The following is a 27,405-nucleotide window of genomic DNA, read 5'->3' as shown; positions in this document are numbered from 1 at the left end:
TGAGAGATAATTTATGAAAACGTACCAGCGTCGTATAGCTTTGTCTAGCTGACAGCGAATAGGACGGAGCAGCCAAACTTGAGGAGAAGCATACCTAACCAAGGCGCAAAGAAACAAGGGACACTTCGAATTGTATAAAGATCCAGACTATTTATTTGGTGAGTAATTATTCATTTTAATGTATTAAGTTAAAGCAGATATGTTGTGTAAACTGAATTGATATTTTTTTTTTCAAATTTCTTGAAGCAAAATGTACAATTATATGGGATAACATTGAGTTTTTTTTATACTGATGCAAATTAGGACTTTTATTTTAAGGACTTAATATAAATAACTATATTATAGAGACTGTCGCTTATTGTTATTATTTCTCGAAATCAGCAATCTAGTAGAATTAAAACAACTCGATCGATTCAACTGTTGGCACACCTAACCTTCGCGCAAAAAAAAAGGTATTTTAAGGAAACAACACAACATAGAGAAGAAGATATAACACTACTGCTTGAAATTAAACCCTGCCAATGTGGTTTATAGCCTTTCCGTTACGTGGCCTCTACCCGGTCTTTGTTCGGTATAGAATTTTCCAATCAGTCCTAGGACACGTTCATATGAACCAGGGTGAGGAGTTGGACTAAAGCCCGGCAGATGGCGATATTGAGTTGTTTCATCTTACCGTCCGAAGGGAGTGCATGCAGCCGGCTTATACGTTTATCCCCCATGGACCAATTCCTTACATAAAACATTCTCCATTCAACTGCAAAGGCATCAATTTCCTCAACTCGATTTAATGGCGAGAAGGCGGGAAAAATAACTGATTGGCTGAAAGTGACATGGCAACATCCAGGACCAGCATTACCTACTCTAGCATGGGGATGGTAAACGGTGTTTCATGAACATAGTACACATTTTCCCTGTTTTATGTTTTCTTTGTTGTTGTTGCCTTCTCTCTATTAAATAGAGTTAGGGTTAGGGTTAGGGTTAGGGTTAGGAGGAAATTGAGGAAATTGACGCATCTGCAGCTTGTATAGCCGCCTGAATGCATTCATTCCCTTTGGACAGTGAGATGAAACGTCTCAATATTGCATATTAATATGTTACGTGTACACATCGACCTCAAACTACCTCGTACTCCTGCACATCGACTCGGTACCGCTACCACGTGTCTATAGCCAAGTTATCATTACTCATTGTGTATCTATTATTACGTGTTGTTACTTTTATATTATTTCTCTATTTTATTTCTCTATTTTCTTTCTCTGCATTGTTTAACTTGGCTCAAACGTTTCGTGTAGCCTTCCACAAGCTTCCCACAATAAGTTGGGTGAATTTTGGCCCATTCCTCCTGACAGAGCTGGTGTAACTGAGTCAGGTTTGTAGGCCTCCTTGATCGCACACGCTTTTTCAGTTCTGCCCACAACTTTTCTATAGGATTGAGACCTTGACTTTGTTGTCCTGAAGCCATTTTGCCACAACTTTGGAAGTATGCTTGGGGTCATTGTCCATTTGAAAGACCCATTTGCGACCAAGCTTTAACTTCCTGACTAATGTCTTGAGATGTTGCTTCAATATATCCACATAATTTTCCTGCCTCATGATGCCATCTATTGTGTGAAGTGCACCAGTCCCTCCTGCAGCAAAGCACTCCCACAACATGATGCTGCTACCCCCGTGCTTCACGGTTGGGATGGTGTTCTTCAGCTTGCAAGCTTCCCCATTTTTCCTCCAAACATACAATGGCCATTATGGCCAAACAGTTCTATTTTTGTTTCATCAGACAAGAGGACATTTCTCAAAAAAGTACGATCTTTGTCCCCATGTGCAGTTGCAAACCGTAGTCTGGCTTTTTTATGGTGGTTTTGGTGCAGTGGCTTCTTCCTTGCTGAGCGGCCTTTCAGGTTATGTCGATATAGGACTCGTTTTACTGTGGATATAGATACTTTTGTACCTGTTTCCTCCAGCATCTTCACAAGGTCCTTTGCTGTTGTTCTGGGATTGATTTGCACTTTTCGCACCAAAGTACGTTCATCTCTAGGAGACAGAACGCGTCTCCTTCCTGAGTGGTATGACGGCTGTGTGGTCCCATGGTGTTTATACTTGCGTACTATTGTTTGTACAGATGAATGTGTTACCTTCAGGCTTTTGGAAATTGCTCCCAAGGATGAACCAGACTTGTGGAGGTCTACAATTTGTTTCTGAGGTCTTGGCTGATTTCTTTTGATTTTCCCATGATGTCAAGCAAAGAGGCACTGAGTTTGAAGGTAGGCCTTTAAATACATCCACAAGTACACCTCCAATTGACTCAAATTATGTCAATTAGCCTATCAGAAGCTTCTAAATCCATGACATAATTTTCTGGAATTTTCCAAGCTGTTTAAAGGCACAGTCAACTTAGTGTATGTAAACTTCTGACCCACTGGAATTGTGATACAGTGAATTATAAGTGAAACAATCTGTCTGTAAACAATTGTTGGAAAAATTACTTGTGTCATGCACAAAGTAGATGTCCTAACCGACTTACCAAACCTATAGATTGTTAACAAGAAATTTGTAGAGTGGTTGAAAAACGAGTTTTAATGACTCCGACCTAAGTGTATGTAAACTTCCGACTTCAACTGTAGCCAGTCCTTGGCTGGGCTGAGCCTTAGCCTATAGGAATGCTGTGTTTATGTAGCCAGTCCTTGGCTGGGTTGGGCCTTAGCCTATAGGAATGCTGTGTTTATGTAGCCAGTCCTTGGCTGGGTTGGGCCTTAGCCTATAGGAATGCTGTGTTTACATAGCCAGTCCTTGGCTGGGTTGGGCCTTAGGCTATAGGAATGCTGTGTTTATGTAGCCAGTCCTTGGCTGGGTTGGGCCTTAGCCTATAGGAATGCTGTGTTTATGTAGCCAGTCCTTGGCTGGGTTGGGCCTTAGCCTATAGGAATGCTGTGTTTACATAGCCAGTCCTTGGCTGGGCTGAGCCTTAGCCTATAGGAATGCTGTGTTTACATAGCCAGTCCTTGGCTGGGTTGGGCCTTAGCCTATAGGAATGCTGTGTTTACATAGCCAGTCCTTGGCTGGGTTGGGCCTTAGCCTATAGTAATGCTGTGTTTACATAGCCAGTCCTTGGCTCAACATGTTCTCAGGGCATTTCGTAATATTCTGTACGTAAATCTTTAGTTTATAATTACGTTTTGTATGGTAGGACTATGTATTAATTTGTAAATATCTGTCCTCCTTTCCTTATGATATGTTATGAATTACAAGCCGTATGATATGTTACGAATTTCCAATTCGTAAAATATGTTACAAATTGCAATTTGTACCGTATATTTACGAATTTTCTAAATGTAGAAATGGTACGAATTTGCAAAACGTTTAATATGTTATGAATTCCGATTTGTTGTGGCTAATGTTAGATAGATGGCTTAAGCTAACGTTAGCCTAGCACTAGGGGTTCACGTTAGGGTTTAGGTTAGGGGGAAGCCAACATGGTAAGTAGTTTTAAATAGCTAAAATGCTGAAGTTGTCCGTGATGAGATTTGAACACACAACCCTTTTGGGTTGCTAGATGTTCTCATTGTCTCAATGTGTTAGGCTTGGCTCAACAGATGGAGATGGATGAGGGCGCTAATTTACCTGAAAGAGGTATTTTCGTTCAGTGAGTAAAATGAGTATCAAGGACAATTTATTATGTTGCACTTGCAACTGTAGGGGAAATGAGACCAATCACTACATGGCTTTATGTTTGAATGTTCTTGGCAGACGCAGACCAAATGAACAGTGTTTATTGAATTAGACAAATTAGACTAGGCCTACTTGGATAGAGTTAGATACATTACAAAGTAAATGGCAGTTATTATTGGATCTGCCGTGGGTCTATCTGACTGAGTTGGGCCTATGTGTAATACAGTGTTATTTCAGGGCTGTTACAGTGCCAACTGTACATCAGACTACAAGCATAGTCCTATGGATAAAAAAAAAGTTAAATCTGGATTATTTTACATTTCAAGTCAGGTCTGAGAGGGGAACAGAAAAACCTAGTGTCCTAAACCGTTTCCTCTATGTCTCTTAACCCACTGGGCAAATCTGGTTTAATCAACTTTGCTATGTCTTTTCAACAACAACAATCTATTGAATCGTTGAATCAATCTTGAAAATTAATGTGAGGGGAATTTCTTGTTTTTTTGTAACCTAAATCCAGTTACATGGTGACATGTTTTGTTGATTTCACGTTAGTAATTTGCATAGTGGAGTCTTTTGTTTAGACATGTAGCTAGCTAGCTAAACAATGAACCATAATCCCAACTCATAATGTTATTACCCTGCATGAATCTGCAGGTAGCTAACCAACCAGGTTCATTGTTAGCTAGCTAACATTAGGCTATAACTAGCAATGCAAGTGGCTCTGCGATACAAATAATATTACTACACAGATCATACATGTAATGTTAGCTAGCTAGACAGCCAGCTAACGTTAGCTAGCTAGCTAACAGTACACTTTAACTTGAAATGAAAACGGCTTTCTGACAAAATTAGAAACGTGTTATATCTGAAATTTTAGCTAGCTAGGCCGAGAGCTCATCATAGCGGGATGAGAGCTCGTCATAGCGGGATGAGAGCTCGTCATAGCGGGATGAGAGTGCATCATAGCGGGATGAGAGCTCGTCATAGCGGGAGGAGAGTGCATCATAGCGGGATGAGAGTGCATCATAGCGGGAGGAGAGCTCGTCATAGCTGGATGAGAGCTCGTCATAGCGGGATGAGAGTGCATCATAGCGGGATGAGAGCTCGTCATAGCGGGATGAGAGCTCGTCATAGCGGGATGAGAGTGCATCATAGCGGGAGGAGAGCTCGTCATAGCGGGATGAGAGCTCGTCATAGCGGGATGAGAGCTTGTCATAGCGGGATGAGAGCTCGTCATAGCGGGAGGAGAGTGCATCATAGCGGGATGAGAGTGCATCATAGCGGGATGAGAGTGCATCATAGCGGGATGAGAGCTCGTCATAGCGGGATGAGAGCTTGTCATAGCGGGATGAGAGCTCGTCATAGCGGGAGGAGAGTGCATCATAGCGGGATGAGAGTGCATCATAGCGGGATGAGAGTGCATCATAGCTGGATGAGAGCTCGTCATAGCGGGAGGAGAGCTCGTCATAGCGGGATGAGAGTGCATCATAGCTGGATGAGAGCTCGTCATAGCGGGATGAGAGTGCATCATAGCGGGATGAGAGCTCGTCATAGCGGGATGAGAGTGCATCATAGCGGGATGAGAGTGCATCATAGCGGGATGAGAGCTCGTCATAGCGGGATGAGAGTGCATCATAGCGGGATGAGAGCTCGTCATAGCGGGATGAGAGCTCGTCATAGCGGGATGAGAGCTCGCCATAGCGGGATGAGAGCTCGTCATAGCGGGAGGAGAGCTCGTCATAGCGGGATGAGAGTGCATCATAGCGGGATGAGAGCTCGTCATAGCGGGATGAGAGTGCATCATAGCGGGAGGAGAGCTCGTCATAGCGGGATGAGAGCTCGTCATAGCGGGATGAGAGCTCGTCATAGCGGGAGGAGAGCTCGTCATAGCGGGATGAGAGCTCGTCATAGCGGGATGAGAGTGCATCATAGCGGGATGAGAGCTCGTCATAGCGGGATGAGAGCTCGTCATAGCGGGATGAGAGTGCATCATAGCGGGATGAGAGCTCGTCATAGCGGGAGGAGAGCTCGTCATAGCGGGATGAGAGTGCATCATAGCGGGATGAGAGCTCGTCATAGCGGGATGAGAGTGCATCATAGCGGGAGGAGAGCTCGTCATAGCGGGATGAGAGCTCGTCATAGCGGGAGGAGAGCTCGTCATAGCGGGATGAGAGCTCGTCATAGCGGGATGAGAGCTCATCATAGCGGGATGAGAGCTCATCATAGCGGGATGAGAGCTCGTCATAGCGGGACGAGAGCTCGTCATAGCGGGACGAGAGCTCGTCATAGCGGGACGAGAGCTCGTCATAGCGGGACGAGAGCTCGTCATAGCGGGACGAGAGCTCGTCATAGCGGGATGAGAGCTCGTCATAGCGGGATGAGAGTGCATCATAGCGGGAGGAGAGCTCGTCATAGCGGGATGAGAGCTCGTCATAGCGGGATGAGAGCTCGTCATAGCGGGATGAGAGCTCGTCATAGCGGGATGAGAGCTCGTCATAGCGGGATGAGAGCTCGTCATAGCGGGAGGAGAGCTCGTCATAGCGGGATGAGAGTGCATCATAGCGGGATGAGAGTGCATCATAGCGGGATGAGAGTGCATCATAGCTGGATGAGAGCTCGTCATAGCGGGATGAGAGCTCGTCATAGCGGGATGAGAGCTCGTCATAGCGGGATGAGAGCTCGTCATAGCAGGATGAGAGCTCGTCATAGCGGGAGGAGAGTGCATCATAGCGGGATGAGAGCTCGTCATAGTGGGATGAGAGTGCATCATAGCGGGAGGAGAGTGCATCATAGCGGGATGAGAGCTCGTCATAGCGGGATGAGAGCTCGTCATAGCGGGATGAGAGTGCATCATAGCGGGATGAGAGCTCGTCATAGCGGGAGGAGAGTGCATCATAGCGGGATGAGAGCTCGTCATAGCGGGATGAGAGTGCATCATAGCGGGATGAGAGCTCGTCATAGCGGGAGGAGAGCTCGTCATAGCGGGATGAGAGCTCGTCATAGCGGGATGAGAGCTCGTCATAGCGGGATGAGAGCTCGTCATAGCGGGATGAGAGCTCGTCATAGCGGGAGGAGAGCTCGTCATAGCGGGATGAGAGCTCGTCATAGCGGGATGAGAGCTCGTCATAGCGGGAGGAGAGTGCATCATAGCGGGAGGAGAGTGCATCATAGCGGGAGGAGAGTGCATCATAGCGGGATGAGAGCTCGTCATAGCGGGATGAGAGCTCGTCATAGCGGGAGGAGAGTGCATCATAGCGGGATGAGAGCTCGTCATAGCGGGATGAGAGCTCGTCATAGCGGGATGAGAGCTCGTCATAGCGGGATGAGAGTGCATCATAGCGGGATGAGAGCTCGTCATAGCGGGATGAGAGCTCGTCATAGCGGGAGGAGAGTGCATCATAGCGGGATGAGAGCTCGTCATAGCGGGATGAGAGTGCATCATAGCGGGATGAGAGCTCGTCATAGCGGGATGAGAGTGCATCATAGCGGGATGAGAGCTCGTCATAGCGGGATGAGAGCTCGTCATAGCGGGATGAGAGCTCGTCATAGCGGGAGGAGAGCTCGTCATAGCGGGATGAGAGCTCGTCATAGCGGGATGAGAGCTCGTCATAGCGGGATGAGAGTGCATCATAGCGGGATGAGAGCTCGTCATAGCGGGATGAGAGTGCATCATAGCGGGATGAGAGCTCGTCATAGCGGGATGAGAGTGCATCATAGCGGGAGGAGAGCTCGTCATAGCGGGATGAGAGCTCGTCATAGCGGGAGGAGAGCTCGTCATAGCGGGATGAGAGCTCGTCATAGCGGGATGAGAGCTCGTCATAGCGGGATGAGAGTGCATCATAGCGGGATGAGAGCTCGTCATAGCGGGATGAGAGTGCATCATAGCGGGATGAGAGCTCGTCATAGCGGGATGAGAGTGCATCATAGCGGGAGGAGAGCTCGTCATAGCGGGATGAGAGTGCATCATAGCGGGAGGAGAGCTCGTCATAGCGGGATGAGAGTGCATCATAGCTGGATGAGAGCTCGTCATAGCGGGATGAGAGCTCGTCATAGCGGGACGAGAGCTCGTCATAGCGGGATGAGAGCTCGTCATAGCGGGATGAGAGCTCGTCATAGCGGGATGAGAGCTCGTCATAGCGGGAGGAGAGTGCATCATAGCGGGATGAGAGCTCGTCATAGCGGGATGAGAGTGCATCATAGCGGGATGAGAGCTCGTCATAGCGGGATGAGAGTGCATCATAGCGGGATGAGAGCTCGTCATAGCGGGAGGAGAGCTCGTCATAGCGGGATGAGAGTGCATCATAGCGGGATGAGAGTGCATCATAGCGGGATGAGAGCTCGTCATAGCGGGAGGAGAGCTCGTCATAGCGGGATGAGAGCTCGTCATAGCGGGATGAGAGCGCATCATAGCGGGATGAGAGCTCGTCATAGCGGGATGAGAGTGCATCATAGCGGGATGAGAGCTCGTCATAGCGGGATGAGAGTGCATCATAGCGGGATGAGAGTGCATCATAGCGGGATGAGAGTGCATCATAGCGGGATGAGAGCTCGTCATAGCGGGATGTGAGTGCATCATAGCGGGAGGAGAGCTCGTCATAGCGGGATGAGAGTGCATCATAGCGGGATGAGAGCTCGTCATAGCGGGATGAGAGTGCATCATAGCGGGATGAGAGCTCGTCATAGCGGGATGAGAGTGCATCATAGCGGGATGAGAGCTCGTCATAGCGGGATGAGAGCTCGTCATAGCGGGATGAGAGCTCGTCATAGCGGGAGGAGAGCTCGTCATAGCGGGATGAGAGCTCGTCATAGCGGGATGAGAGTGCATCATAGCGGGATGAGAGCTCGTCATAGCGGGATGAGAGTGCATCATAGCGGGATGAGAGTGCATCATAGCGGGATGAGAGCTCGTCATAGCGGGATGAGAGCTCGTCATAGCGGGATGAGAGTGCATCATAGCGGGATGAGAGCTCGTCATAGCGGGATGAGAGTGCATCATAGCTGCACCATATTTGCACTTTGAGTGGTTTTGCGCGCTTGCTACTATTATTTGCCCTTATGATTTGGAGGCATCTGAAAACACTGAACCTGGAAAAAAGCTATTGAATGGTCAGTGATAATCATCATTTGAGACATGTAATTAACTAAACATATTTACATTCAGGCTGCAATATGTTATCGGCCAAGTGGGACCGTCATGGTAGCCTACATAATTGGATGGTGTATCAATACACCCAGACACTACAAAGATACAGGCGTCCTTCCTAACCCAGTTGCCGGAGAGGAAGGAAACCACTCAGGGATTTTCCCATGTTGCCAATGGTGACTAAAACAGTTACAGAGTTTAATGGTTGTGATTCTATTCCTCTTCTTTTAATACCATTGTATTATTTCACTATTCCTGCATGTTGGAGTGGGGGAGCCTGAGATTTCACTGTACCCTGTAATCTCACCTGCAACCCTGTACATGTGACTATTAAACAATCTGAAGCTGTTAGGAGAAAACTGAGGACGGATCAACAATATTGTAGTTACAGTACTGTAAGTGAAGCCTGTACAGAAAATGCATCCGATTTGCAAAAAATATGGCAAAGCAATTAACTTTTTGTCCTGAATACAAAGTGTTATGTTTGGGTCAAATCCAATAAAACACATTACTGAGTACCACTCTCCATATTTTCAAGCACTGTGGTGGCTGCATCATGTTATCGGTATGCTTGTAATTGTTAAGAACTGGGGAGTTTTTCAGGATAAAAAAGAAACAGAAACATGCAAAATCCTAGAGGAAAACCTGGTTCAGTCTGCTTTCCACCAGACACTGGGAGATGAATTCACCTTTCAGCAGGACAATAAGTTAACCCCCCTAAGGTCGATGTCTGCACCCCCGCGGAAATCTAAATAACATTAAAAAAAATCCCCAGCAAAATCCGTCAGTTTAAGCTACAGATATCTGTTTTTTTTGCATTGGATGCATCACAATCCACCTCATCCGCCTATGTCGCACTTCCGCATCTGCTGTGACAGAGCTAGAGCGAATTTAGTCAGACCATGAGAAATGCCGAAATTGTGCCTTCTCACAAGTAGTGCACTATATAGGGAATAGGGCTCTGGTCTAAAGTAGTGCACTATATATAGGGAATAGGGCTCTGGTCTATAGTAGTACACTATATAGGGAATAGGGCTCAGGTCTAAAGTATTGCACTACATAGGGAATAGGGCTCTGGTCTAAAGTAGTGCACTATAGAGGGAATATGGCTCTGGTCTAAAGTAGTGCACTACATAGGGAATAGGGCTCTGGTCAAAAGTATTGCACTACATAGGGAATAGGGCTCTGGTCTAAAGTAGTGCACTATATAGGGAATAGGGCTCTGGTCTAAAGTAGTGCACTATAGAGAGAATAGGGCTCTGGTCAAAAGTATTGCACGACATAGGGAATAGGGCTCTGGTCTAAAGTAGGGCACTATAGAGGGAATAGGGCTCTGGTCTAAAGTAGTGCACTACATAGGGAATAGGGCTCTGGTCTAAAGTAGTGCACTACATAGGGAATAGCAGGGTGCCATTTGGGACAAAGCCTGTGGCTAAACTAAATTATGCCACGACTGCTGAGCACAGTGTACGCTTTGTCCTTCCAGTCCTGGTAGAGGTCCATTTCTTTCCACATATCTCTTTCACGGTTTCGTGTGCGTCCCCGGGCATGTCCCGTGTTGGTTTTGGCACGGCAAACTCACGTTGCTTAGTACAGTTTGTCTCTGTCGTGAGACTGCGGTACTTCTGCTGACTAACTGGCATTTGGCCGCCCAAGTATGACAACATGTCCTGTACCTAGACATAGTCAATCTGGCAGGACCAACCTTGTAGTGAACAAAATGAAATGAGTTTCTCAAATTGTATTTTATGACAGACATTCTTCTAGTGTAAAGTATTCTGATTTCTTGTGTCCTTCCTGCCCCCCCCCCTTCTGTTGACATATTTTTATTTAACTTTTATTTATTCAGCCCAATACCTTATTTATTCAGCCCAATACTTTATTGATTCAGCCCAATACCTTATTGATTCAGCCCAATACTTTATTTATTCATTCCAATACCTTATTGATTCAGCCCAATACTTTATTTATTCAGCCCAATACTTTATTTATTCAGCCCAATACTTTATTTATTCAGCCCAATACTTTATTTATTCAGCCCAATACCTTATTTATTCAGCCCAATACTTTATTTATTCATTCCAATACCTTATTTATTCAGCCCAATACTTTATTTATTCATTCCAATACCTTATTTATTCAGCCCAATACCTTATTTATTCAGCCCAATACTTTATTTATTCATTCCAATACCTTATTTATTCAGCCCAATACTTTATTTATTCAGCCCAATTGTAACGATCGTCGTAATATTCTTCCTCCTCCTCGGACGAGGAGAGGCGAGACGGGTCGGACCAATAAGCAGAGTGATTCGTGTCCATGATATTTTAATGAATCGAACTGAACACTTAACATACAAAAAACAACAAAACGTGACAAAACCGAAAACAGTCCCGTGTGGCACGAACACTGACACGAGATACAACCACCCACAAAACACATGTGAAACCCCGGCTGCCTTAGTATGATTCTCAATCAGGGACAAACGATCTACAGCTGCCTCTGATTGAGAATCATACCAGGCCGAACACAAAAACCCCAACATAGAAAAACACACATAGACCAACCCACCCAACTCACGCCCTGACCAACTAAATAAATACAAGAAAAAAGGAAAACAGGTCAGGAACGTGACATAACCCCCCCCCTTAAGGTGCGAACTCCGGGCGCACCCGCATAAACTCTAGGGGAGGGTCTGGGTGGGCGTCTGTCCACGGTGGCGGCTCTGGCGCTGGTCGTGGTCCCCAACCCACCATAGTCAAACCCCGCTTCCGTGGTCTCCTCCCAATGGCCACCCTCCATGTCAAACCCACTCTACCAAAAGGCAGCACCGGACTGAGGGGCAGCACCGGACTGAGGGGCAGCACCGGACTGAGGGGCAGCACCGGACTGAGGGGCAGCACCGGACTGAGGGACAGCACCGGACTGAGGGGCAGCACCGGACTGAGGGGCAGCACCGGACTGAGGGGCAGCACCGGACTGAGGGGCAGCACCGGACTGAGGAACAGCACCGGACTGAGGGACAGCACCGGACTGAGGGGCAGCACCGGACTGAGGGACAGCACCGGACTGAGGGGCAGCACCGGACTGAGGGGCAGCACCGGACTGAGGGGCAGCACCGGACTGAGGGACAGCACCGGACTGAGGGACAGCACCGGACTGAGGGACAGCACCGGACTGAGGGGCGGATCCTGGCTGGCTGGCTCTGACGGATCCTGGCTGGCTGGCTCTGGCGGATCCTGGCTGGCTGGCTCTGGCGGATCCTGGCTGGCTGGCTCTGGCGGATCCTGGCTGGCTGGCTCTGGCGGATCCTGGCTGGCTGGCTCTGGCGGATCCTGGCTGGACGGCTCTGGCGGATCCTGGCTGGACGGCTCTGGCAGCTCCTGGCTGGACGGCTCTGGCAGGTCCTGGCTGACTGGCTCTGGCAGGTCCTGGCTGACTGGCTCTGGCAGGTCCTGGCTGACTGGCTCTGGCAGGTCCTGGCTGACTGGCTCTGGCAGGTCCTGGCTGGACGGCTCTGGCAGGTCCTGGCTGGACGGCTCTGGCAGGTCCTGGCTGGACGGCTCTGGCAGGTCCTGGCTGGACGGCTTTGGCAGGTCCTGGCTGGACGGCTCTGGCAGGTCCTGGCTGGACGGCTCTGGCAGGTCCTGGCTGGACGGCTCTGGCTGGTCCTGGCTGGACGGCTCTGAAAGCTCAGTACCGACGGACAGCGCTGGGCAGGCAGACAGTTCAGGCGCCGCTGGGCAGACGGCAGACTCTGGCCGGCTGAGACGCACTGTAGACCTGGTGCGTGGTATAGGCACTGGCTGCGCTGGAGAGGAGGAAGGCTCTGACAGCGCTGGACAGGTGGGAGCAGCTGGAGAGAGAACCCGGAGAGACAGCCTGGTGCGGGGGGCTGCCACCGGAGGACTGGTACATGGAGGTGGCACCGGGTATACCGGACCGTGAAGGAGGACACGTGCTCTTGAGCACCGAGCCTGCCCAACCTTACCAGGTTGAATGGTGCCCGTAGCCCTGCCAGTGCGGCGAGGTGGAATAGCCCGCACTGGGCTATGCTGGCGAACCGGGGACACCATTCGTAAGGCTGGTGCCATGTATGCCGGCCCGAGGAGACGCACTGGAGGCCAGATGCGTTGGGCCGGCTTCATGACATCCGGCTCGATGCCCAACTTAGCCCTACCAGTGCGGCGAGGTGGAATAGCCCGCACTGGGCTAAGCACGCGTACTGGGGACACCGTGCGCTTTACCGCATAACACGGTGTCTGACCAGTACGACGCCCTCTCACTCCACGGTAAGCACGGGGAGTTGACTCAGGTATCCTACCCGGCTTTGCCACACTCCTCGTGTGCCCTCCCCCAAGAAATTTTTGGGTCTGACTCTCGGGCTCCCAACCGCGTCGCCGCGCTGCCTCCTCATACCAGCGCCTCTCTGCCTTCGCTGCCTCCAGCTCCGCCTTGGGACGGCGATATTCCCCTGGCTGAGCCCAGGGTCCTTTGCCGTCCAGGATCTCCTCCCAAGTCCAGGAGTCCTGGGTTTTTTCCCACTGCTGTCGCTGCCCGTTTGCACTCCGCTTGATCCTAGATTGGTGGGTGGTTCTGTAACGATCGTCGTAATATTCTTCCTCCTCCTCGGACGAGGAGAGGCGAGACGGGTCGGACCAATAAGCAGAGTGATTCGTGTCCATGATATTTTAATGAATCGAACTGAACACTTAACATACAAAAAACAACAAAACGTGACAAAACCGAAAACAGTCCCGTGTGGCACGAACACTGACACGAGATACAACCACCCACAAAACACACGTGAAACCCCGGCTGCCTTAGTATGATTCTCAATCAGGGACAAACGATCTACAGCTGCCTCTGATTGAGAATCATACCAGGCCGAACACAAAACCCCAACATAGAAAAACACACATAGACAACCCACCCCAACTCACGCCCTGACCAACTAAATAAATACAAGAAAAAAGGAAAACAGGTCAGGAACGTGACACCAATACCTTATTTATTCAGCCCAATACTTTATTTATTAATTCCAATACCTTATTTATTCAGCCCAATACTTTATTTATTCATTCCAATACCTTATTTATTCAGCCCAATACTTTATTTATTCATTCCAATACCTTATTTATTCAGCCCAATACTTTATTTATTCAGCCCAATACCTTATTTATTCATTCCAATACCTTATTTATTCAGCCCAATACTTTATTTATTCAGCCCAATACTTTATTTATTCAGCCCAATACTTTATTTATTCAGCCCAATACTTTATTTATTCAGCCCAATACCTTATTTATTCAGCCCAATACTTTATTTATTCAGCCCAATACTTTATTTATTCAGCCCAATACTTTATTTATTCAGCCCAATACCTTATTTATTCAGCCCAATACCTTATTTATTCAGCCCAATACCTTATTTATTCAGCCCAATAATTTATTTATTCAGCCCAATACCTTATTTATTCAGCCCAATACCTTATTTATTCATTGATGGTGCATCAATGCATCTGATTGATGATCCAATATGTTTTAATTGTATCTGTTGCTAGCAAATAAACACGTTTATTAGAGGTAATGTATCCTGAACCTTGAGTTTGAGTCCTTGACAACTGAAGCATTCTACTTAGTTGTAAAGTATTCAGGTGAGTGGGGTCCTTACAATGCCCCCCCATCCTCCTCCTTTAGGTGACTTGTCAAGATGCCTGTTATTAGAACTCTCAGCAAGGTGGCTAAGCAAGCCCTCCTGAACCCAGGATGTGGCTGTCAGCCAATCACAGTGGCCGTACGGACCATCAGCTTCTCGCCCCGCCAGGTCACCTCGGACGCCAGCTTCCACTCCGTGTCCTTCTCCGAGACAGACCACCCCAAGGTGCTCATCACAGGTAAGACCAATCAATGAATCACCCAGTTAAGACCCCACGAGAGATCACCTAGAGGAAGAAACATAACACATTAGAATCTCTTATTAATGATTCGAATAAGCATCTTTCTCTAATGACTCTCAAGCTAGCTGTAGTCTGTTGGGAAGAACCTCAATAACACAATCTCTCTGTAAAGAAGATGAGCTTTGTATAAACTGAACATTAACATTCTCAAGCAACAGACAGGCATAGCTCTAGTTGTGGGAAGCGAACCTTAATTACACAACCTCACAACCTAACACAATAGGACCTCTATCTATGGTTTATTTAAGTAAAGAAGCGTTTGTCTAACTTCACCTAAACGAGACTCCCAAGCAACAGATAGCTGTATTGATGAAGAGGTTGGTTGATTGTGTGAAGGGAACATCACAGTGTTCAAAGCAGGACCAGGATGAGAGAACAGAACAGCTGTAGGTGTGAAGCTAGGGCCTCTCCTTCTCCGATATAGCTTCCCTACGCCTGACGTAACCTGACTTAACCTGACGTTTCCTGATCTCCATGGCAACCCTGTCGCCATGTTGCTGATCTGTACCGATAACGTCTCTAATGTCCTCTAATAATAATATGTTTTGTCCTTTGTCTCTGTCTTTCTGTTACTGTCTCTCTCTCTGTCTCTCTCTCTCTCTCTCTCTCTGTCTCTCTCTGTCTCTCTCTCTCTCTCTCTCTCTCTCCCTCTCTCAGGCGGCCTTGGACAGTTGGGGGTAGGGCTGGCTAAAAGGTTGAGGTAAGACCATTACAGTGTTCTGTAATAGCGTATGCTTGCCTTTCTACAAGTGTTGCTGTTTAACAGTATATACATATGGTATACATTCATTTAGGATCATATTTGGATGCTTATTATTAGTACTTAATCTAGGTCCCACTTAAAACAAACTACAATTTATAAAGCCTTCGTAGCACTTTGATAACCCAGTGAACGTAGCCTTTAGGAGGGAATGTTTTAGTCAAGCTTCCTCTTCCTTCTTCTTCTTCTTCTTGTGTTTTTAAATGTAACTTCCTGTTTCACAGGAAGCGGTTTGGAAACAACAATGTAATCCTGTCAGATATCAGGAAGCCTCCGAGCCACGTTTTCCACAGCGGTGAGTGATACACAACATGGCAACACGTGTTATACACAGTTTCAAGCATCTGCTGATCTAGGATCAGTTTTGCCCTTTAGATCACAGTGAATAACCAAGATGTCATGGACAGAGGAGACCTGATCCTAGATCAGCACTCCTACTCTGAGACACTTAGAGTATTACTCCGTTGGTCTGTTGTGAATACGGCGTGACGTCTGTGAGGTGAAACAACAGACACACAATGGCATGAAGTAGGCTGGTGGAGCCACCTTGGTTTACTGTGCTACTGAAGTCGACTGGTCTTATCTGTCTACCCATCTGGCTGTATTTGCACTGGGTTGACGTCGGACTAGGTTGTTCATTCATCAGACTGTGTAAATATTCTGTTGGCGTCTGATCAGCTCACAAAGCTAACGGGCTAAATTACGTCGTTACTAGGGCTGTTGCGGTGACCGTATTTCCAGGTCACGAGTCATGAAGGCAGTCAAATTCCACGTGACCGTTTATTCAATAACTAGGCTTCTCCAAGCTCTGATACTGCTGATAGTTATTAGTAGCCTACCAAACTTGCTAATTGCCTGGTACTCAGCACTCTACTGTCCCTCTAATCACTCTGACATCAATGCAAATGTAATTGAAAATCAAATTTAAACACTTCATGAGAGCCCATGAGCTCATGTTGCATAACATTTCAATATCAAATCAAATGTATTTATAAAGCCCTTCTTACGTCAGCTGATATCTCAAAGTGCTGTACAGAAACCCAGCCTAAAACCCCAAACAGCAAGCAATGCAGGTGTAGAAGCACGGTGGCTAGGAAAAACTCCCTAGAAAGGTCAAAACCTAGGAAGAAACCTAGAGAGGAACCAGGCTATGAGGGGTGGCCAGTCCTCTTCTGGCTGTGCCGGGTGGAGATTATAACAGAACATGGCCAAGATGTTCAAATGTTCATAAATTACCAGCATGGTCAAATAATAATAATCACAGTGGTTGTCGAGGGTGCAGCAAGTCAGCACCTCAGGAGTAAATGTCAGTTGGCTTTTCATAGCCGATCATTCAGAGTATCTCTACTGCTCCTGCTGTCTCTAGAGAGTCCAAAACAGCAGGTCTGGGACAGGTAGCACGTCCGGTGAACAGGTCAGGGTTCCATAGCCGCAGGCAGAACAGTTGAAACTGGAGCAGCAGCATGGCCAGGTGGACTGGGGACAGCAAGGAGTCATCATGCCTGTTAGTCCTGAGGCATGGTCCTAGGGCTCAGGTCCTCCGAGAGAGAGAAAGAAAGAAAGAGAGAATTAGAGAGAGCATACTTAAATTCACACAGGACACCGGATAAGACAGTAGAAGTACTCCAGATATAACAGACTGACCCTAGCCCCCCGACACATAAACTACTGCAGCATAAATACTGGAGGCTGAGACAGGAGGGGTCAGGAGACACTGTGGCCCCATCCGATGATACCCCTGGACAGGGCCAAACAGGCAGGATATAACCCCACCCACTTTGCCAAAGCACAGCCCCTATATGTTTTAATATGATTTGTATCACAACTAAAGTGGCCAAATAACTTCTTAAAATTAAGCACATTAATCCGCTTTACAAGGGGTGTAGAGCCATCTGGCAGATATAAGCAGCACGTGAGTTTCAAGTTTGGGTAGAGATCATTTTCACCATAAAAATGCACCTTTTTATAATAAAGTGCATTTGCGGTCACTTTTGATAATGGTGTTTTCCGCTAATGAAACATTAGCGCTTAAAACATTCTACCATGTACCTACTTCTACATACTGCTATGTGAGCATTGCGGCGCTTATAATGTGAAGAAGTAGCCTAATAGTTGATCAACATTTTTAGCTAAACATTCTGATCTGTTGCGTCAGCCACATTGCGTAATTTTTTATTTTTTTTTGTCTGTACGCTACTTATGTTTCTTGTTTAGTTCCGTGTTTGTTTATTTACTAAATTCACTCCCTGTACTTGCTTCCTGTTGATTAGCGTACACGTTACAGAATAACGCCTCACCAAAGGGAAGCAACGGGTTTTTTCATTTTTTTTTTACTGGTGACATCGGGTCCATGGGCCGCTGCCGAAGCAACCAGGGATGCCTCAGCTGGCTTGATAGGTTCACAAGCCTTGGTTGGCTCGTCAGGCTTCCAAGCCTCAACAGGTTCATCAGGTTCTCAAGCCTCATCCAGCACGACTGGTTCCCACGCCTCAGCTGGATCTACTGGTTCTCGCGCCTCAGCAGGGACGACCAGCCTGCTCCTGGTCCCCGGGACCAACCCTCTGGTCGGTGTCCTGCGGCTGGAACCGCGCATCAGGGAGGTGGTGCTGTCAAGTCTACTTCCGCTCCTGGTCCCCGGGACCAACCCTCTGGTCGGTGTCCTGCGGCTGTAACCGCGCGTCAGGGAGGTGGTGCTGTCAAGTCTACTTCCGCTCCTGGTCCTCGGGACCGTCCCTCTGGTCGGTGTCCTGCGGCTGGAACCGCGTGTCAGGGAGGTAGTGCTGTCAAGTCTACTTCCGCTCCTGGTCCTCGGGACCGTCCCTCTGGTCGGTGTCCTGCGGCTGGAACCGCGCGTCAGGGAGGTGGTGCTGTCAAGTCTACTTCCGCTCCTGGTCCTCGGGACCGTCCCTCTGGTCGGTGTCCTGCGGCTGGAACCGCGCGTCAGGGAGGTGGTGCTGTCAAGTCTACTTCCGCTCCTGGTCCCCGGGACCAACCCTCTGGTCGGTGTCCTGCGGCTGGAACCGCGCATCAGGGAGGTGGTGCTGTCAAGTCTACTTCCGCTCCTGGTCCTCGGGACCAACCCTCTGGTCGGTGCCCTGCGGCTGGAATGCGCGTCAGGGAGGTGGTGCTGTCAAGTCTACTTCCGCTCCTGGTCCCCGGGACCAACCCTCTGGTCGGTGCCCTGCGGCTGGAATGCGCGTCAGGGAGGTGGTGCTGTCAAGTCTACTTCCGCTCCTGGTCCTCGGGACCAACCCTCTGGTCGGTGCCCTGCGGCTGGAACCGCGCATCAGGGAGGTGGTGCTGTCAAGTCTACTTCCGCTCCTGGTCCTCGGGACCAACCCTCTGGTCGGTGTCCTGCGGCTGGAACCGCGCATCAGGGAGGTGGTGCTGTCAAGTCTACTTCCGCTCCTGGTCCCCGGGACCGTCCCTCTGGTTGGTGTCCTGCGGCTGGAACCGCGCGTCAGGGAGGTGGTGCTGTCAAGTCTACTTCCGCTCCTGGTCCTCGGGACCAACCCTCTGGTCGGTGCCCTGCGGCTGGAACCGCGCATCAGGGAGGTGGTGCTGTCAAGTCTACTTCCGCTCCTGGTCCTCGGGACCAACCCTCTGGTCGGTGTCCTGCGGCTGGAACCGCGCATCAGGGAGGTGGTGCTGTCAAGTCTACTTCCGCTCCTGGTCCCCGGGACCGTCCCTCTGGTTGGTGTCCTGCGGCTGGAACCGCGCGTCAGGGAGGTGGTGCTGTCAAGTCTACTTCCGCTCCTGGTCCTCGGGACCAACCCTCTGGTCGGTGCCCTGCGGCTGGAATGCGCGTCAGGGAGGTGGTGCTGTCAAGTCTACTTCCGCTCCTGGTCCTCGGGACCGTCCCTCTGGTTGGTGTCCTGCGGCTGGAACCGCGTGTCAGGGAGGTAGTGCTGTCAAGTCTACTTCCGCTCCTGGTCCTCGGGACCGTCCCTCTGGTTGGTGTCCTGCGGCTGGAGCCACGCGTCAGGCAGGGGGTACTGTCACGTCTACTCCCTCTCCGGCGCTCCTTGTCGGCAGTTTTTCGTTATTACGCACACCTATCACCATCGTTACATGCACCTGCACCTCACGAGACTCACCTGGACTCCATCACCTCCTTGACTTCCTCCCCTATGTCTGTCACTCCCTTTGGTTCTTTCCTCAGGCGTTATTGACTCTGGTTATATGTTTCATGTCTGTACGCTACTTATGTTTCTTATTTTGTTCCGTGTTCATTTATTTACTAAATTCACTCCCTGTACTTGCTTCCCGTTTATTAGCGTACACGTTACATCATGTTTCTTTAGACCTGTCTAAAATAAATAATGTATTTATTGTGAAGGTGAAGGCTGTATCACATGGATTTATTAGACTTTTTAAATGTAGATGTTCCAAAGGTCTTCATCAGTGGCTTGTAGTCTGTGTGGAAGCCAGGAGATGCTAAATGTGTTTATGTTAATTAACGGTTAATTACCGTGAGACCGACCAGTTATTTGCTTGACAATCACCGACTGACTTCGTGACCACCACAGTCCTAGTCGTTACAACCAGGAAGGAAGCATTATCCCGATTCCCGTTTGGCTAACGTTACATTTATTAATTCAGTTAGTTCAGGAGAATGTAAACTTGTCCATAGTTTGCTTTAAAATGTCTGAAACGTTAATAGAAAAGAGATCTGGAGGGTCCGTTGTTAAAACAGCGAATGATTTGGTTAGTTGTGATATTGATCCTTGTGAAAAGCTTATGGTACAGAACATCACCAGGATGTGAATGTATTTTGAACAGTTCATGAATGATGATTGGCTGGTCAGAACTGTCAACTACAATGCATGATGAAAGGTGATTGGCTGATCAAAACTGTCTACTACAATGCCCGATGAATGGTGATTGGCTGGTCAAAACTGTCTACTACAATGCTTGATGAATGGTGATTGGTTAGTCAATAACCTGTAATGAACTGTCTGCTACAATGACTGATGCAGGGCCAGCTAATACTAAGGAAGTCTATAGGAATTGTCCAGGGCACTGTTTAACCAATCGTTATCAAGAGTACTATTAGTAATTCTCATCCAAAATCCTTATAAAAATCCTTTTTTTTATATTGATGCTTGTTGTTTCTATGGTGCTTCCTGTTTCTCCTCAGGCCCCTTCATCTACTCTGACATCCTGGACTATAAGAACCTGCGTGAGATTGTGGTGAATAACCGCATCACGTGGTTGGTCCATTACAGCGCCCTGCTCAGCGCCGTGGGAGAGGCCAACGTATCGCTGGCTCGCGACGTCAACATCACTGGTGAGCAATGGAGAAACCGTCATCTTGGCTCAGCCTAGATCCTTGCCACACCAAAGCTTCCTTTTATCCTGGCCTTGGGGAGGTGCCCAGAGAGAGTAACTGTGAACTTCCTGTTCCTCAGGGCTCCACAACATCCTGGACATTGCAGCGGAGCACGGCCTGCGTCTGTTCGTCCCCAGCACCATCGGAGCCTTCGGGCCCACCTCGCCCCGGAACCCGACCCCTGACCTCTGTGTCCAGAGACCCAGGACCATCTATGGAGTGTCCAAGGTCCACGCAGAGCTCATGGGAGAGGTGAGATAAAGACACATGCAAGCAATACAGAATACAGAAGAAATGACCAATCAGCATTCAGCCTCAGCCCAGAACCAGAATCCCCTTTATTCCCCATTTACATGTACCAGGAATTTGACCTGTTGAATTTGACCTTGTAAATCTGACCTGGTGAATTTGACCTGTTGAATTTGACCTGTTGAATTTGACCTTGTAAATCTGACCTGGTGAATTTGACCTGTTGAATTTGACCTGTTGAATTTGACCTTGTAAATCTGACCTGGTGAATTTGACCCCTTCAATCACCTGAAATCATTGGTCTGTAACGTCGCTATAAGTGAAACATCCTAACCCTTATTGCCCGTCTTCCCTCCAACAGTACTACCACCACCGCTATGGCCTTGACTTCCGCTGTCTGCGCTACCCAGGAATCATCTCTGCTGACTCACAGCCTGGAGGAGGAACGACAGGTGAGTTAGAGAGACACACACACCCTTCCCCCACACCCCCCCCTCCCCACACACAGAACTGGTTATATGTTTCATGTCTGTACGCTACTTATGTTTCTTATTTTGTTCCGTGTTCATTTATTTACTAAATTCACTCCCTGTACTTGCTTCCCGTTTATTAGCGTACACGTTACATCATGTTTCTTTAGACCTGTCTAAAATAAATAATGTATTTATTGTGAAGGTGAAGGCTGTATCACATGCTCCCCACACACACACCCCCTCCCCACACACACACCCCCTCCCCACACACACACCCCCTCCCCAAACACACACCCCCTCCCCACATACACACCAAAGCGGAACACCAGGCTCCTCACCGTCATAACTCTATTTGAGTCCACCTTCCTGACTTCAACGTGTCGTTGGGGGTTATCTAACGGGGACATGTTCTAGAACGTCTGCTTCCTGACTTCAACGTGTCGTTGGGGGTTATCTAACAGGGACATGTTATAGAACGTCTGCCTCCTGACTTCAACGTGTTGTTGGGGGTTATCTAACAGGGACATGTTATAGAACGTCTGCCTCCTGACTTCAACGTGTTGTTGGGGGTTATCTAACAGGGACATGTTATAGAACGTCTGCCTCCTGACTTCAACGTGTCGTTGGGGGTTATCTAACAGGGACATGTTCTAGAACATCTTCCTCCTGACTTCTATGACAATACAGCCCTGAGTACCAGGCCATTAGGACCTGATGGAGAGACAATAGAGCCCTGAGTACCAGGCCATTAGGACCTGATGGAGGGACAATAGAGCCCTGAGTACCAGACCATTAGGACCTGATGGAGAGACAATAGAGCCCTGAGTACCAGACCATTAGGACCTGATGGAGAGACAATAGAGCCCTGAGTACCAGGCCATTAGGACCTGATGGAGGGACAATAGAGCCCTGAGTACCAGACCATTAGGACCTGATGGAGAGACAATAGAGCCCTGAGTACCAGACCATTAGGACCTGATGGAGGGACAATAGAGCCCTGAGTACCAGGCCATTAGGACCTGATGGAGGGACAATAGAGCCCTGAGTACCAGGCAGTTTTGGAGACACCTAGTTACCGTGACTCAACGGTCACATGGAATTTGACTCGTGATTGTCGGTGTGGTGGTAATGTGGTCACTGCAACAGCCCTATCCTTAGTGTGTATACTCAAAAATAGATTGAAAGTCATCAATTACTATGATCATACCAAACCTATCTAAACCTCTCCTCCCCTCCTCCCTTTCTCCAGACTACGCGGTGGCCATATTCCACGATGCCGTCAAAACGGGGAAGTTTGAGTGTAACCTGAAGCCAGACACGAGGCTCCCCATGATGTACATCGACGACTGTCTCCGTGCCACCGTGGAGATGATGGAAGCGCCCGCAGACACCCTGTCCATGAGGACCTATAACATCAACGCCATGAGCTTCACCCCTGAAGAGCTGGCTCAGGAGGTCCAGAAACAGCTGCCGGACCTAGAGGTCACCTACGACATCGATCAAGTCAGACAGGCCATCGGTAAGATCAAAACATTTAGTTGATCCTTTATTCAGACTGGTTGGTTGGGTGGGTTGCAAAATTCCTAGGTTTTCCTGAAAACCCAGTTGAAGGATTCCCTCCTGATTCTGGCAATCATCCAACTGGGATTTCTGGGAATTTTGGGAAAAGTTACTCTAATACTGGTGGGTGATACCATTGAGATCAAAGATGGATGAACGAGGGAGACCTGTCTAAATGCACCACTGAAGGGTCTTTTCGAGATTCTCTTGAACTTCCAAGCATTAATATTTGAGTTGAATGTAGAAACTAACAACAAAAGTCTCGTGACAATTTGACTAACTCTTTTACAGCCTTTAGATTAAGAAGACATTATATTAGCAGACGCTCTTACCCAGAGAGACTAGCAGACGCTCTTACCCAGAGAGACTAGCAGACGTTCTTACCCAGAGAGACTAGCAGAAGCTCTTACCCAGAGAGACTAGCAGACGCTCTTACCCAGAGAGACTAGCAGACGCTCTTACCCAGAGAGACTTGCAGACGCTCTTACCCAGAGAGACTAGCAGACGCTCTTACCCAGAGAGACTAGCAGACGCTCTTACCCAGAGAGACTAGCAGACGCTCTTACACAGAGAGACTAGCAGACGTTCTTACCCAGAGAGACTAGCAGACGTTCTTACCCAGAGAGACTAGCAGACGCTCTTACCCAGAGAGACTAGCAGACGCTCTTAACCAGAGAGACTAGCAGACGCTCTTACCCAGAGAGACTAGCAGACGTTCTTACCCAGAGAGACTAGCAGAAGCTCTTACCCAGAGAGACTAGCAGACGCTCTTACCCAGAGAGACTAGCAGACGCTCTTACCCAGAGAGACTTAGTCAACGAGTCATTTAGCAGACCCTGTTATCCAGAGAGTCTTACAGTCTGTGAGTCATTTAGCTGACGCTCTGATGCAGAGAGACTTACGGTCAGTGCATTCTTAAGGAGCTAAGTGAGACGGACAACCACATATGGTAAACAAACGTTTCCTCATTAACTAGCTGTCAGTGAAGTCAGTGTCAGTAATAGACATTCACATTATGAACACGCCCCCGACATTATGAACACGCCCCCAACATTATGGACACGCCCCCGACATTATGAACACGCCCCTGACATGATGGCCACGCCCCCAACATTATGAACACGCCCCCAACATTATGGACACGCCCCCGACATTATGAACACGCCCCCGACATTATGGTCACGCCCCCGACATTATGGACACTCCCCCTGACATTATGAACACGCCCCCGACATTATGAACACGCCCCCAACATTATGAACACGCCCCCGACAAAACGGATACTCTTCTCTTCTCTCCCTTTACAGCTGACAGCTGGCCAATGAATTTTGACGACTCTAACGCGCGAAATGACTGGGGCTGGAAACACAACTACGACCTCCCGGAGCTCGTCCAGACCATGCTCAACTACATCGGCTCAGACTCGCGCATCGCACAGGCCAACTGAGAGGCCAGCGGTGGCGTGCTGCTGGATGGCGTGCTGCTGGGTGGCGTGCTGCTGGGTGGCGTGCTGCTGGGTGGCGTGCTGCAGGGTGGCGTGCTGCTGGGTGGCGTGCTGCTGGGTGGCGTGCTGCTGGGTGACGTGCTGCTGGGTGGCGTGCTGCTGGGTGGCGTGCTGCTGGGTGGCGTGCTGCTGGGTGGCGTGCTGCTGGGTGGCGTGCTGGAGCAGTGTTGTTTCTTTGTACATACTGTAAAAACTGTTGTTATAGAGGAGGGAGACACGTGGTCTATGAAGACTGTTGTCATAGAGGAGACAGACACGTGGTCTATGAAGACTGTTGTTAGAGAGTAGGGAGACACGTGGTCTATGAAGACTGTTGTTAGAGAGGAGACAGACACGTGGTCTATGAAGACTGTTGTTAAAGAGGAGGGAGACACGTGGTCTATGAAGACTGTTGTTAGAGAGGAGGGAGACACGTGGTCTATGAAGACTGTTGTTAGAGAGTAGGGAGACACGTGGTCTATGAAGACTGTTGTTAAAGAGGAGACAGACACGTGGTCTATGAAGACTGTTGTTAAAGAGGAGACAGACACGTGGTCTATGAAGACTGTTGTTAGAGACGAGGGAGACACGTGGTCTATGAAGACTGTTGTTAGAGAGGAGACATGTGGTCTGGAAATAGTCATTGTTTTCTCTCTCTCCTCTCTTTGTCATTTGGAAGGGCTGTCTGTTTGTCTTTGTCTGTCTCTGTATTTCTCCGTCTGTCTCCGTCTGTGTGGCAGAACAAGCTACTACAATGTGAAGGTTGGTCGCGCGAGAAATAGCGGTTTGACTCCCCTCCTCTCGGAAAGGGGTTAGAACACAGGGTCTGTGAGAACATGTTTAGATGAAACATCTCAGAGAGGTTGCCTTGCATGGCTATGAATTGTTCACTTCATTGTACCATTGTGACATTTTCAAGGCAAACAAACAAAGAATGTAGCATTGGTCAATCTTAAGTGCTTGAACCCTTCTTCTCTCTGTGGTGAGCTGATGTTCAAGGGTTACCTCTATGTAAGGTTATTGTAAAGGGGTTAACGATTGTATAATTGTTTTTGCTAAGAGCTGAGAATTCAGGTATCAAAGGGCCTAAATGTACGGCCATAATCACATTAAGTTAAAGTTTTTAGATTATGAGTTTTACTAATATATAAGCATTGTAATTTGATGCAGTTTAGAGTAGGAGAGAACGATTGAAACTCTTTAAAATGTTTGATAAAAATCATTGAACCGTTGTAACTCTGCGTGTGTGTTTTTATATCGACGTGTGGAGGCACACATCGAGTACCAACTCACATTTTTCTATTATTTTATGTTATTTCAGCTGGGTTTTTTCCCCCACTGATTTCATTCTTCTATGTATTCTGTCTGCTGGTGATAATTGACTGGGAATCATGTTGACTCAATGTGCTTCTTGCACTGCTTGTATGTAAAGTGTGAACGTTCCACTGGAACGTTTGGCTGCGTCTCAAATGGCATGCTATTCCCTAGATAGTGTCACCCTATTCCTTAAATATTCCCATATACACTATAAAAGGGAATAGGCTGCCATTTGAGATGTATCCTTTGACTGGTCAACTAGGGACCATAGTTTCCGTTAGTTCGTAAGTGACCTGTCAGGGATGTCCGTTTTCACTCCGTCTGTTCGTCAAAGGGGTCCATGTGGATGTTATTAATTAAAAAAGGGAAATAGTTTTGTGGTAGTTGTATGTTTTTCTTTTCAGATGCTTTTGCTGTAAATGAATTCTTTCTGTGTGTAAGTCTGGAAAACAAATGTGTGTTCTTTCAATCACCGATCTGCTTTGTCATTAAAGTATCTCTTTCTGTATGTTTTTAATAGGACGTGTATTTGTCAGGGACCGTGTATAACATGCCATTGCACCATCTTTATATAGATAGTTCATTTTCATCTGTAGTCTCTGGGCAGAAAACAGTCAACATTAAAACATCCATACAATCCTACAGTATAAAGCACTGTTTTCCTCCTCGCTGTTACAATGTAAACAGGCTCTTCCTTTAATTTTCCTCCTCACTGTTACAATGTAAACGGTTTCTTGAATTTTCCTCCTCACTGTTGTGTATTAGGTCATACTAGTAAAGCCATAGGAAAAGAAGGCCAACTTGTCTTACACTACTAGTTGGGTATTTAAAAGTTATAAAGCGTTCAATACAAAATGTCCTCTTGACCGCCGCACCTCTGGCCTTGAGGTTTGATGCATATTAAAATGTCTGTGAATTCATTACTTCGCTGCATCACTAGGCATTTATTTGATTAACATTTGAATGACAATTTGGAGAAAAAAACACTGACTGGGTAGCTACTGCGGAGAACCTGAAGCTTAAGGAGGGGTTGGGTTGAACTAGTGATACTCTGTGAGATACATTGAGTCATGTACTCTGGCCAACAGTCATGACAGCTCCTGCCTGAGCCAAGGAATAATAAGCCGTTCCAAGGTGTTAATGGTGTCCTGTAAAATACTATAAGGTAGGAACATCCTGTAATCAAAACACGCAAAATGACACGTGACTGACTTTTACTGCACTATACCACTGAAAATACACTGCCTCAGATGGAATGGAATGCATTCTAGAACACCTTAACAGAACTTACACTGAACAAAAACATAAATGCAACATGCAACAATTTAAAAGATTTTACTGAGTTACAGTTCATATAAGGAAATCAGTCAATTGAAATACATTCATTAAGCCCTAGTCTGTGGATTTCACGTCAGGGAATCAGAAAATCAGTCAGTATCTGGTGTGACCACCATTTGCCTCATGCA

The 27,405-nt window shown here is 47.9% G+C and overlaps 1 protein-coding gene across 1 annotated transcript; it reads left to right on the top strand.

Moving 5' to 3' along the window:
• On the top strand, positions 1 to 26,456 carry LOC120042381 (L-threonine 3-dehydrogenase, mitochondrial-like). The gene is made up of 9 exons (XM_038987219.1): positions 1 to 158; positions 14,506 to 14,702; positions 15,423 to 15,465; positions 15,750 to 15,820; positions 20,666 to 20,815; positions 20,937 to 21,109; positions 21,468 to 21,558; positions 22,829 to 23,098; positions 24,447 to 26,456. Exons 2-9 carry the CDS (start codon positions 14,519 to 14,521, stop codon positions 24,584 to 24,586), a joined length of 1,122 nt encoding a protein of 373 aa, XP_038843147.1. The 5' UTR covers positions 1 to 158; positions 14,506 to 14,518; the 3' UTR covers positions 24,587 to 26,456.
• The last annotated feature ends 949 nt before the right edge of the window (positions 26,457 to 27,405 follow it).

Source organism: Salvelinus namaycush, unplaced genomic scaffold, assembly GCF_016432855.1.
Source record: "Salvelinus namaycush isolate Seneca unplaced genomic scaffold, SaNama_1.0 Scaffold664, whole genome shotgun sequence".
In the NCBI taxonomy this organism is placed as follows: domain Eukaryota; kingdom Metazoa; phylum Chordata; class Actinopteri; order Salmoniformes; family Salmonidae; genus Salvelinus; species Salvelinus namaycush.
Note: the sequence above shows the minus strand (reverse complement) of the source record. Positions and strands in the feature narration are given on the sequence as shown.

Bases quoted from the DNA above. Each gene is read 5' to 3' on its own strand.
- LOC120042381 (XM_038987219.1), top strand. From the start codon at position 14,519: ATGCCTGTTATTAGAACTCTCAGCAAGGTGGCTAAGCAAGCCCTCCTG. The intron at 20,816-20,936 runs GTGAGCAATGGA...CCTGTTCCTCAG, and splicing joins TCGCGACGTCAACATCACTG to GGCTCCACAACATCCTGGAC. The intron at 21,559-22,828 runs GTGAGTTAGAGA...CCCTTTCTCCAG, and splicing joins GCCTGGAGGAGGAACGACAG to ACTACGCGGTGGCCATATTC.